The sequence below is a fragment of the Theropithecus gelada genome, chromosome 3 (genome assembly GCF_003255815.1).
Source record: "Theropithecus gelada isolate Dixy chromosome 3, Tgel_1.0, whole genome shotgun sequence".
NCBI classification, from domain to species: Eukaryota; Metazoa; Chordata; class Mammalia; order Primates; family Cercopithecidae; genus Theropithecus; species Theropithecus gelada.
The window spans coordinates 148,125,192-148,138,618 of record NC_037670.1 but is presented as its reverse complement, the minus strand read 5'-3'; the positions used below and the strand labels follow the sequence as shown (position 1 = coordinate 148,138,618).

General features: G+C 38.1%; 1 protein-coding gene across 2 annotated transcripts in view; it reads right to left on the bottom strand.

Moving 5' to 3' along the window:
* ASB15 (ankyrin repeat and SOCS box containing 15) overlaps positions 1-11,478 on the bottom strand; it is a 28,366-nt gene extending 16,888 nt beyond the window's left edge. Inside the window, exons 1-6 of one of the 2 annotated variants that reach the window (XM_025380400.1) lie at positions 11,404-11,443; positions 8,181-8,307; positions 5,970-6,078; positions 4,316-4,368; positions 4,094-4,225; positions 2,857-3,015 (exon numbers count right to left, since the gene is read on the bottom strand). In XM_025380400.1, coding sequence (XP_025236185.1) covers positions 2,857-3,015; positions 4,094-4,225; positions 4,316-4,368; positions 5,970-6,076 — 451 coding nt within the window. In that variant the 5' untranslated portion in view covers positions 6,077-6,078; positions 8,181-8,307; positions 11,404-11,443. Of the gene's footprint in view, positions 1-2,856; positions 3,016-4,093; positions 4,226-4,315; positions 4,369-5,969; positions 6,079-8,180; positions 8,308-11,403 lie in introns of both variants that reach the window. The other variant, XM_025380401.1, reaches the window with a different exon arrangement.
* Between the last annotated feature and the right edge of the window lie 1,949 nt (positions 11,479-13,427).

Sequence of the window (13,427 nt, the reverse complement as noted above, 5' to 3'; positions counted from 1 at the left end):
CTGGGAGGCAGAGCTTTGAGATCGCGCCACTGCACTCCAGCCTGGGCGACAGAGCAAGACTCAGTCACAAAACAAACAAACAAACAAAACAGGCCGCATTACTAGTGGCGAATCAACACCCACAGATACATATTCTGTTTAGTGTCTATCGAGCCTACTCAGGAAAAGAGTTCTGGTTTATTTATGAAAAGCGTCATGTGACTGATTTAAAGGCAGGCTAAAATGTACGCAGAGACTATCATTGGTTTCTCAGTATTTATGCTTCCCCTTTTCCTTTTAGCCACAGAGGCCCCAAGTATTTAGCTGGCCACAGACCATCCAGGTAGACACTAAATGTCCTGGCCTCCTTTGCCCCAAGGTGTGGTGGCATTGTGACAAAATCTGAACTAATGGGACATGAGGGGAAAGGCCATGTGCACTGTCCAGGTCATCTTTTTAAATTGAAGATGCTTGCCTAGAGCTTCCTCTTTCCTCCTTCCTGCTGCCTGGAAAATGGTGACATTGGGAACAACCTTGGAAACACACTGTAATGTTGATACAGCCACTCTCACAACCCTGGGCCATTCTGCAATGTGTGAGAGAGAAATGACTTCTTTCTCTTTAAGTCATTCTTGTTTATTTGTTTGCTTTGTGGATCTGTTTTTGGTTTTTGTTACAGAAGCTTTGTCTGTATTCTAACTATATGGATTAGATTGTTTTTCCCATCTTATCTGAATTTGTGAAGGCTGAAAGCTCTGACATGGAGCAAGAGTAGGCAAGAAGGGGCCAGGCACGGTGGCTCACGCCTGTAATCCCAGCACTTTGGGAGGCCGAGGCAGGCTGATCATGAGGTCAGGAGATCAAGACCATCCTGGCTAACATAGTGAAACCCTGTGTCTACTAAAAACACAAAATATAAGCCAGGTGTGGCGGCGGGCACCTGTAGTCCCAGCTACTCTGGAGGCTGAGGCAGGAGAATGGCATGAACCCGTGAGGCAGAGCTTGCAGTGAGCCGAGATTGCACCACTGCACTCCAGCCTAGGCGACAGAGTGAGACTCTGTCTCAAAAAAAAGTAGGCAAGAAGGAAGGAACCAGGCCAAAATGACACCACGCTGTGGAGACCGTCTTCACTGAGCAAGCTATACTGGGGCAGAACACCTGCCTCGGAGTCTGCCACTCCTGTCTGCTGATGTTCCCCTATACAACCCTCAAGACAATCCAAGAGCAAGGCTCTTCGAAGCCTTCACAGATTTACTGCTCTTTTATTCTCCTAATGTAATTTAAATATATACTTTATTATAGCACTTATAACACTAATTTTCCATTTAAATTACATTTAACTTTCCTCCTAGACTCTGAGAGGAGGAAGATTCGTCCATTCATGTTTATATCCACACTGCCCAGGACACTCTCTAGCTTAATGTGACTTTTTTTTTTTTTTGAGACGGAATCTTTCTCTGTCACCTGGGCTGGAGTGCAGTGGTGCAATCTCGGCTCACTGCAACCTCCACCTCCCAGGTTCAAGCAATTCTCCTGCCTCAGCCTCCCAAGTAGCTGGGATTACAGGCAGCTGCCACTAAGCCCAGCTAATTTTTGTTTTTGTATTTTTAGTAGAGATGGGGTTTCACCATGCTGGCCAGGCTGGTCTCGAACTCCTGACCTCGTGATTCGCCCGCCTCGGCCTCCCAAAGTGCTGGGATTACAGGCGTGAGCAATCGTGCCTGGCCAATGTGACTTCTTAATACATGTTTTTTGCATTGATATTGTTGAATCAATGCCATCAAATATAAATATTTTACTAATATTCATGATTTATCCAAGTTTGCTTAACAATATTCAGATTTTCTTAATATTCAGGCTGCTTAATTTTTTTTAAGTGATTCCTCTGTGAGCAGGAGCTGTGATGGTTCTTAACTAGCTATGACCTTTAATGTCTTTCTCTGTGATTGCTGGTAAATAATCTTATGTCCTATCCTTCCTCTCCTCCTGCTCCTGCTCCTCTTCCCTCTCCTCCTCCTGCCACACAGACAACTTCATAATGGCTCTTCCCTCTTGAGCATCTATTACATGTGAAAGCTTTTATATATTTTTTCTCTCATTTTTAATCACAATTCTGCATGGTAGGTGTTGTATTTCCATTTTATACTTGAGAAAACTGAGGCCCATGACTGCTAAGATTTAAACCCAGTAATCTCCATGGTAACACCAAATTCTTACTCCACCATCCTATGTCCCTAAGAGAAAGGAAATGTTATCTCTGGGTCATTTGGAGTTAATCTTATCACTCTCTCCTTTCACAAACGGACTTGCCAATTCTTATTGTTCAACAAATAGCAGGATATACGAGACAGAGCTGGTAAATGTCACCTTCACGTTTCCCATTCTTCCCTTGTTGTGTCACAGTGTACCCCTCATAGGTGCCATGCTCTGTGTCTGTGTGCTCAGAATCTGCTGGCTCCCCTTCCTTCCAGCTTTGCCTGATCAGTCTGATGTGAACTTGATCTCTCCCTTTGGAATCCCTTTCCACCTCTTGCTTCTGGCTACATATTGCACATGCAACCCTCTTTACAAGTGGATCCTACCTAGAGAATATTCCTTTAAAATTGCTATCTCTGGCTTCAAAAAACTAATTCAGATCCCTCCTGGTCAGTTGCAGTCTCTACAACTGGATACTGAAGGATATAGCCATCTTTCATATTTCACATCCTTGTAGTATAGGAAAACAAAATCACAGGACAGAAGACAGGGGGTTTAAGCAAGTAGCTCAGGGAATGGAAGGAACTGAGATCACAATTTTAGCCATTATACAGTGATTTCCAATAAATAATTATTATTTGTTTCAAACGATAAAAGTTCTAGAAAAAAAGGTCATTTACCAATCAGAAGGGGGGTCTCTCCTTTATCATTTTTTGTGTTGGGCCACACTCCCTTTTCTAACAAAGTTCTTACATTTTTCACCAGACCAGCTTTGACTGCCAAAGTCAAGGGTGTTTCTCCATCACAGGTCTTGAATTCCCAGAGTGTCTTATAGGATGCTGTGACATGAAAGCATTATGTTGAAAAGTTGAAAATACTGACAGGATGTCAAACAAATCAGAGCAACCCAATATTATATACATCAGATTGAACAAAGTCAATTGATGAAAATGAAAAGACTGACAAAAGTTTACCAAATGACGGTGAGGATAAAGTAGATGTACATGGAGTTGCTAATCAAATTGACAGCTAGAAAACCAAAATTTGTTTCTAGCTGCTTTTTTGAAAATGGCGCGCTAGGTCTCATTTCTTGATACGTTACAAAACAGTGCTTCAATTCTTTGTATTATAATTTATATTGTAACTGAAATTGTTTGTTTGTGAAATGCAGTCTGTGAATGTGGGAAAGAGAATGTACTTGAATGTAGGTATCATTGTGTCAAAATGATCCTTAACATCATCTATATCTGTCTGTCTAGCTGTCTGGTTTTCTAGGTGGCTGGCTAATAATCAAGTGTGTATCTCCCAGAACATACAGCTGTCATGCAACAGTGAAAGTTGAACAATAGGGCACTCTCAAAAGTGTTCTGTAAGATGCTGAGATGTGAAAACACTGTGTTAGAACATAAAAGTTATTGTTAATATTTAACACCGGCTTGATTTGCCACAACATTTTTTAATGCTTACATTAAGAAAAAAAATCAATGTAATGTAAAGACAAATATTTTCAGTACTCCCTGTTGTACTATATAAGAATCTTTTGGAAACTGTTAACTCAAGAGATAGTTCAAAATGAAAAATTTAAAATTGACTTCCAAAAGAAAAGAGTGTTATATATAACTCAATTAATTCATGACATACAGAAACTTTTATCACTATTATGTGATAACCACACCTTTCCACCAACCTGTGTCTCATTCATAGGTAAAAGGATGCAAAAGGTAAACCCCGAATGTCAAAAAATGTCCTAATTTTTGTACTCTGAGTTTAAAACACGGGTGCTGCCTTTTTCAAATTCCAAATAATATTTTAATCCACCTTTTCTTTCTGCTAGTTATGTTCACTGAAAACACTTATAACATCAGCATGTCAATATTCTTGCCCTGGTTTGGTCAAACGTGTTTTATGTTCTCTTACCATCCAGAACAATCTCAAGTATTTGTTGAATGGGTTGAACAACAGCTTCATGTAATGGAAACCATCCTTTTTCATCAGCTTCATCCATTGCATATTTATATTTTACATACTCCTGGAGCTCAAGAATGTGACCTAAATTAAACACATCAACTGATGACTAATCTCTGTTTTTGCAAGGTGGAATCTCCAGTCCATCCCACTGTAGATGGTACACTCATTTACCTTGTTTTATGGCCTCCACAAGTTTTCTGTTTTGACCACTTAGGGGTACAAATCTATGAGATAAAGAAAAACCATATTTATACTAGATACTAGTGATATATTTCAAGGAACCAAAGATTTTAATTTATATTGCATTTTTAAGCTTAATTTTAATAATCAAGATCCAAATGAGACGCATACAACTGATTTTATCTCCTTAAAAAAGTAAATGTACGGGAGTCAGACACAGAGTATATTTACAATGCATTGATCTAAGAATATTAGTGAAGATGGTGAAATAGAAGAGTACAATGCTATCTCTGAGAGATCTCAAAGCAATAAAAAAGGAGTAAACAATTGGAGTCAGGTTCAGATCCTAGCCTGATTTTGTGATTCTGGGGAGGCCAATTAGCCTTTCTGGATGTGGGTTCTTCATCTGAAAAATGATGGAATTAATAGATCTCTAGGGCTTTTTCTAATTTTTAAAATTCTATGCTCAAAAAATGTTTATTGCTTTGAACTTCATAATTGCTAATAAGGTACTTACTTGGGAGCTTATGGTCTAAACTATATATGTGAGTTTTAAATCAACTGTTCCACATGTGAAAATAGGCAGGGCATTTACTAAACAAACTCCCAATCACTGGCCCAGCAGGTCATGATTTAAATCCTCATGGAAGTTTTCTGGTGTGTGTGTTTGTTAAGTGGGAAGAAGGAATTCCATAACAAATTTACTTAACTCTGTTAAGCAGAAACATCTGCTAGCATACCAGGGTTGTGAATGCCTTCCAGGGAGCGCTAAAGTTCTAAAGCTTGTTGGAGATAAGGGAGATATTTCAGACCAGGAATTTCAATGTACTACGTCTATTTTTTCAAAGCTCAAAAGCAACCATTTTTAAACACTGGATCTCTTCAAAAGTACTACTAAATTCCAGAATACAAGATTTTAAACACTGTAACAAAAAGTAAAGGTAAACTAGTTTAATTCTGTCAGATGTATAATGTCTTTTTTTAAGAAAGAAATTTACTTTTGCAGTTTTAGACTCAATAAATCCTACCTACATAATACATCACTTTTAGGTATATTTTAATTTATTAATTCTTATCATTTAGATAGTAGATAATCAAATAGGTGGTAGTTTGAATATTACTTTGTCATATAAAATAAAAACCTGCAACTCTTCTCTCATTCATTAACTAATGGGCTACGTGGTTTAGCATTATTCTTCATATTTTAAACATACAACAATGGAATATATTACCTATAAAGGGTTAGCTGAATCAGTAGCAGAATGAGCTCTAGAGTGTACAGACCTCTGTATACCAACCTGTCTGTATATTTGTTGTATAAACTGTACTTGCAAATATGTTCAAATTACTCATTGCCCTTTTTGAATCTATATTAATTTAGAAAATAGGCAATTCTATACAACCAAATTCATCTAGGAATTTTCCACATAGGGTTTTTCCTGTTTCCCACATGAGGTGAGGATTTGTGGAAGATCAGATTGCTAAAACTTATGTACAGTGGCCCTTGGAAAGCTGTTAGATTCCCTATCAGAAAGGAAAGGTCAGTTTTCCTAGAGGAGGAATTAGGAAATGGTGTTCATTTTATCTCACAACAAAATGAATGCCATAAAGAAATTGTGCTGAGGATAGTTGGTTTGAATACTACCTTTCAGGATAAAGCGCAGTCTTGCTGGCTTCAATGGATTCTTGAATACTTAGCTGAATATCATAACTTGTAAGATGGTCTTCATCAGGGTCATCATTAGTATCCATTCCTGCATGTAATTTTGAAGGAGACGAGTTCTTATTATCAACAAATGGCCCAAAACAGTACACAGAATAAACATGAAAAATGCATAGTGAAAAACTAAAATGCATTTTTGTTTTCCTGGTTAACAAATACAAATGCGGGTAACATTTTAATCCACATTACATGTGAAGTTGATTTTATTAACCTAAATGGTCTAACTGTTAAAACCTTCAATAACCTGCCCTTTGAGCATTTCTCTTTCTAACTTTTGACTTTTTTTTTTTTTTTCAGTAATGACTGCAGTTGGGCTCATAAGAATTCACTTTTTCCTGAGCTTCTGATTGATGCCAATTTTGGCCCATCAGTTTTCTTGGAGAGTGTGTACATAGCACATTAAAAACTTAAACATTGATCCAATGAGGATAAGATGGATAGTGGCTGTAATGGAGAACAGTCATCCTTTTACATTCTTTTTTATTTTTATTTTTTGAGATGAAATCTTGCTCTGTCACTCAGGCTGGAGTGCAGTGGTGTCATCTTGGCTCACTGCAACCTCCGCCTCCTGGATTCAAGCAATTCTTCCTTCTCAGCCTCCTGAGTAGCTGGGATTACAGGTGCATGCCTCCATGCCCGGCTAATTTTCATATTTTTTTAGTAGAGACGGGGTTTCTCCATGTTGGCCAGGCTGGTCTCAAACTCCTGACCTTGTGACCCGCTCGCCTTGGCCTCCCAAAGTGCTGGGGTTTACAGGCGTGAGCCACCATGCCTGGCACCTTTTACATTTTTTACAAACCATCAATGGTCAACTGCAAAGTCTGATTGGTCTCAGAGCATCATTTGAACATTAAGGATAATTTTAACTTCCTTAAGGATAAGGACCATTTTAACATCATCCATAGACCAGAAACCAGGCCTCCTATAGAGTCCCTATTAACTCCCTTACACAGTTCAGTTACAAGCCACTGCTCTTGACTGGCCCATCTCGCTGAAGAGAATACAGAAAAATGTAAATTAGTCTTCATTTGCTTATTTCTCCCAAATATCAAATTAGGAGAATGAATTTACTATCTTACTCTTTACTATTGAATTAATTGCTTTATTTTATTTAGAGAGGACATTTAGTAAATATAGAAATAAAATTTCTATAGCTGAGTTGACTGGCTAACATGAAATTAACTTTGATTGATGGTACTTTTCAAGCCTTTTATAGTCTGTATATGAAATTTTACTTTATAGTGTGTCTTCTGAATGACAGAAAAACAAAAGGGTACTCTGCAGGCAATTTCCAAAACACAGTTGACACATGCTTTACCTCTTCTCATTCTTCCTCAAGGTTGGATAATTGGATAATAAATGCTAACATCCAAGGCCTCTAACCTGTGGGCAGAACTCATTGACAATATTATGATTAATTGTTCATTGTTCTATAGCAGTGGCCTTAATATCACCTCAGAACCAAAGGTATAGAACAGTGCTAATGTTCAGAGACCACACACGAGATAGTCACCATGCTCCACCAAGCCTCACATTGTGACTCCTCAAAAGCCACACTAGAGATCTTACTCACCACGTAGACGTAAATGGTATTTTGCTTTTTAATGTATTGTTTATTGGTTCATTGTGTGTCTCTTCTCCTTAGAATGTAACTCAGGAATAGCAGGGAATTAGTCTGTGACCTCAGTGCCAAGAGAAGCATCATCTCCTGGTTCGTGCTGTCTAAATATGTGTTGAATAAATGAATTAATGAATTAATAAGTGAGCATTGAAACATAATCCAGGCTCCTCTTTGTTCTTAGAACTGACCATTTCCTTCGGATATGGAGTTTCTTTTTTTTGTAACTAAACAAATTTGATCGTTCACTCTGTGCTTAGCTTCATTTGTCTCTCTTCTGTTCTTTTCCATAATATTCCTCTTTATTCACGAGGTCCTCTCAGCTGATCCCCACCCATGGTTCACACTGTGTCAAGGCTAGCACAAGACATTCCTCCTATGGAAACCCTTGGTGTCATTCTTCAGTTCCTCTCTAGTTGTCTTAGTCTGTGAATATATCTTCTTATGTAATATTTTTCCAATGTCTTGGTTTATACTCACTCATTCTGTATTTGCTTTACAAGTTCTTTACATACTTGTGTTTGTGTTTTCACTTGGACCATTAGTTTTCTGAGAGGAAAGAAAATCTCTTTTCTTTTTTCTATCTTTTCCCTCTATTCCTACTCCTTGTCAACTATAGCAAACAGCTGCTGTCTGTGGTCACTGGAATAAAAGTTGTTGACTCATTACTAGCAGACAAGTACTGAGTCTGTCAGCCAGCACCAGTAGATGACAAAGTTCAACCTGCGGCCTCGCCTGGTGACTTTCTCAGTGATATTACTGGGGTGATAGGGGGGATTGTATGGCTCTGGGATTAGTAATAGGATACAGAGCCTTTCACCTATTTAAATCACCAGATTAAATCCAACCCTGTTTGAAATTTGGGCTTTCAGTGTATGAGAGAGTACAGACTCCATAGAGAACTGAGCTGGTCTGTGGAAAGTATTTTATTTCAATGTTTTTTGTTTGTTTGTTTGTTTTTGTTTTTTTCCCCTACTATCACAAAGGAAGTTACCTAGGTTCCTATTTGGTATCTCTAATGACCATAGGGTGAAAATGATGGGAACACTTTCTATGCAGAACAACTCCAATCTAGCACAGGTGTCTGCAGCCTTTTCCTGAAAGCTTGAGATGAAGTGAAGATCTGCATGCAGGTGTACTAAGGTGCCAGACAGTCAGTCAAAGGAGCATTACTGGAATGGACTTAAAGACATCAAGACACAATGATAAAGGCAAGAGAAGAGTAACTTATTTATCTAAGACCAGCTCAGTTCTCTATGGAGCCTGTGTTATCTCATAAATAAGAGTAACTGGCCAGGCACGGTGGCTCATGCCTGTAATCCCAGCACTTTGGGAGGCCGAGGCAGGTGGATCACGAGGTCGGGAGATCGAGACCATCCTGGCTAACACGGTGAAACCCCATCTCTACTAAAAAAATACAAAAAAATTAGCCGGGCGTGGTGGCGGGCGCCTGTAGTCCCAGCTACTCGGGAGGCTGAGGCAGGAGAATGGCGTGAACCTGGGAGACGGAGCTTGCAGTGAGCCGAGATCACGCCACTGTGCTCCAGCCTGGGTGGCAGAGCAAGACTTCATCTCAAAAAAAAAAAAAAAAAAAAAAGAGAAAGAAAAAAAGTAACTTATTTATCTAAACCTCCTTGAGTGGCTAGGACTCAATCCCACCTAAGGGCCAGCAACAGTCTATGGGAAATTATTTCTATAAAGCACTACTCAGAAGCATGAGGAAAGGTCAGACAATATTTGAACATCTTTAAGATATATGTATGGGTGTCTCGCATCTGAGTCTAGATAAATTGATTTTTTTTTTTTTTTTTTTTGAGGTGGAGTTTTGCTCTTTTGCCCAGGCTGGAGTGAAATGGCACAATCTCAGCTCACTGCAACCTCCGCCCCCTGTATTCATGCGATTCTCCTGCCTTAGCCTCCCGAGTAGCTGGGATTATAGGCACTGGCCACCATGCCTGGCTAATTTTTGTAGTTTTAGTATAGATGGGCCCCCCAATGTGCTAGAATTACAGGCATCAGCCACCATGCCTGGCTTAGAGAAACTGACTCTTAATAAAAGAGAAATCATTTGCTCTCCATAAGTAGCTGATTTACAAAGTAACTGATGCAATCATATTGTACCATCAGCCTCTTCATTCAAAGCACTGGTTAACCTTGCTTAGGGTCATGAAAACATTTGTTGAAAGCTATGGATTCTCTCTCCAGAGGGACACACGTCCACTCAAAATTTTGCATGAAATTTTAAGGAACTTATGGAATCTCAGAGGTTTTTTCATGTTCTCCTGGTAAAAAACCACTGAATTAAGGATTCCTAAATGCTAAATGCCAAATATATTTCTCAGATATCAATAAGTATTAGTTTATTTTACAGATAGGCTAAGTAAAATCCTTAATTCAGATAGTGAGAAAAGGAACTTTGGTGATCATGTAAATTTTTTGATACATTTGGCAATAGTAATAATAACTATAAATTATCAAGTGCTCACCTTGTTTTGAGCACTGTGGAAAGCATTTTGTATACATTACCTTGTTTTAAATTCTCATTCCAATTCTGTATTGTAGGTATTATAGATTCAAGAGGTTAAATGACCCACCAAATGTCTCAGAACGAGTAAGTAGAGTCTGGACCAAGAAGGCAATACCTTCCCTTTTAAGGTCTTTCAGAAGTTAGAGGAAAATATCTCACAGTCTGTTGCCTTTAAAAGAAAACACTGTGATCTTGCTTTTAACAGCCAGCTTTTGATGACAATCACTTCCAAAAATAAAAAATAGCTTCCAGGGACACATAAATCTTTTTTTTTTTGGCTCCATGCAATAAGGCTTTATATTACTTAGGGTGGTCTGAGGTTCCTAAGCTTGCCTTCATTCTGTACTTTTTGCCTTGGAGTCCAAACAACAGGATCAACAGACCAGTTGGTGCCTGACTGAAATGGTCAGGAGGTTGGTAATGTTGCAAGGTCTGATGCAGGAGTGAACATGAGTATATGACACCTTTTTGCATCAGTTTTGCTAAACTGCCTCCAAACCATGATCTGAGCTATTGCCTTCCTGTAAAGGTAGCTGATAAATTTTTGACACCTGTCAGAGCTTCCTTTGAAATACAATAGCTCCCACAGCACGGAACCAAGGTTCTCCCTTTCCCTGAAAAAGATAAATACAAATTTCTTCCTCGTGAATTGTTTAGTTGGTTTACTCCTGCTTACATGCAGATCTGTTTGCCCCACCTACCCTCACACTCTGTCTTGGGCATAACAAAATTGAAACCATCTCCGTGAGTCCTAAACAAGGCTGGTCTTGAAAGTAAGCAGAGTGGACAGTTGCTTCCATGGTGCAAGGAAGGGCTCTGTGTCCATAAATAACACACTGCCCCCAGCACCTGTCACATCAGTGTCGTTCTATTGCATCAGCAAGAGATTCTGTCCTTTAGGGCGTATTGTTCCATCTTCCAGTGTCCCTTTTAAAATTTAGATAGCAACATACTGGCCCCTAGTTTAGAACCAAGATGTCTTGGGATAGTTACTGGAGTACGTGAGGCTGGGAAGATGGCAGAAAGTTTAAGGTTAGGATCTAGTGGGAAGTGATATGAAGGGATAAGAAAAGGGCAATAGAGTACAACTTGGTTTTCTTTACAGTTTTATCCAAGGCCAGCCCAAATAGAAACCCTGAGGTTCTGAGGGAGATGCAGATTTCTGCTATGTGGAATGGGGGACACTGATTCCCTGGGAATTTTTCTTTTACCTTGAAGCTGCTATGGTTCTTGAGTGTCGAGCTCATCTACTAGAGGTCCCTGAGAGAATCATCAGGATTTATCCTATCAGAGGAAGGGCAAGAGTTAAAAGACTTTTTTTTTTTTTTTTGGTACTGTCAAAAAAATACAGTTGTTATATACAAAACAATACTAAGTCTCATTTTTATGCACTTTGATCATTTGTATGCATACTTTTAAAGATGTGGAGAAATCAATAGAAATAAAATCCTGTTGTCACTTTGCTTTTTATTTGGTGACTGAACACTTATTTTTTAAGAATTGCATAGCCTGAAGTGGCAAATCACATGAATGGATTTGTTAGGATGATTTAAACAACAAAATCAACTAGTTCCCCAGAAATTTCAGATAGAAGTGTAACTCTGTCAGAATTGGGTTTTACCCCACAGTCACATGTAACTTTCACTTACAAGCAATAACTTATGCAATTCCCTCTTTATGGCATTTGCCTTTTCTACTGAAGAGAAATCCTATGCATGATGGGGAGAACTAGATCAGTTTAAATAGCATCTTTCTTAACAACAAAGTATGCTCTTCTGATACATTGAAAACGTGCACTCACACAAACAATCTTTGTCTAAAAAACAAATGCTACTTTTATGTTCCTTCAAAGAAACACAACTCAATATTTTAGAAAAAGATATAAAAGGCAAAATGATCTGTAGAAACTAAACATGATATCTGGCACGTGATAAAAATTCAGTATTTACTAAACAAACGAATAATTGTATAATTAAATAAACACAACTCTTAAAATTAGCCTTGTGTTTCCTCTGTAGGTCACAGATATATTTTTGCCAAATTATCTTCAAATTTTGGGGCGTCACTGATTGATGCTTAATTTCTATGTAACGATAGAACCTGTTTAGTAGTTTTGTTTATCTCTAGTTTCATATTACAAAAGTAAAAAATTTTAATGAAATTAGTATGAAGATGAGTTAAAAAAATAAAAACACCAAGAAAAACTAGAGAAAAAAGAAATATTTACTCTTTACTATTGATTTCCAAGTCAAATTTAATTATAACAGAACTGTAGGAAGATGCATGTTAGCTTTTGAGGACTACACTCACAACAGTTTAGGAAGGAGCTTTAGACTCACAAACTCATGGGTTTCTAGGGGAATATAAACTCACAGAATAGCAAAGAGTAAAGTAAGATAGGTCCATGAAAAGACAACTTATTAGTAGACATACCCTGATCACAAGCTAATATGATATAATGATTTTTAAAAGCCCTATCCTTTGTCTGTAATTCTACATCTAGGAATCTATCTTATAGAAATAGTCAGAAGACTGTGCCTGGTGGCTCACGCCTGTAATCCTAGGACTTTGAGAGGCTGAGATAGCTGGATTGCCTGAGTTCAGCAGTTTGAAACCAGCCTGGGCAACACGGTGAAACCTCATCTCTACAAAAAATACAAAAATTAATCGGATGTGGTGGTATGCACCTGTTGTATCAGTTACTTGGGGGGTTGAGGTGGGAGGATTGTTTGAGCCTAGAAGGTCGAGGCTGCAGTGAGCCATGTTCACGCCACTGCACTCCAGTTTGGGTGATAAAGCATGATTCTGTCTTAAAAACTAAATAAGTAAATAAATAAAAGAAGTAATCAAAGATGTAAAAAAAAGATGTGTATGTGAGAATGTTTATCTCAGCTGTGTTTAAATTGCCAAAATATTAGAAACAACATAAATGTCCCAAAATAGGAAATTTGTATAAGACATTATTGTACACATAAAAAGTGAAATACTACACAGTTATTTAAATTTATATACTTGAAGAATATTTAACATTATATGTCAGTTAACGTAAAGTGTCAGTTTAAGTATGATGTTTATTTAACCAACTATGACTAACCACTTTTAAGGAACTATGATGGATTTTTGCCCCAACTTTATTGAAGTATAGTTGACAATTTAAAATTATATGTATTTATTGTGTACAGCTTGATGAGTGGACATATGTATACATTGTGAAATATTCACCACTGTTAAGCTA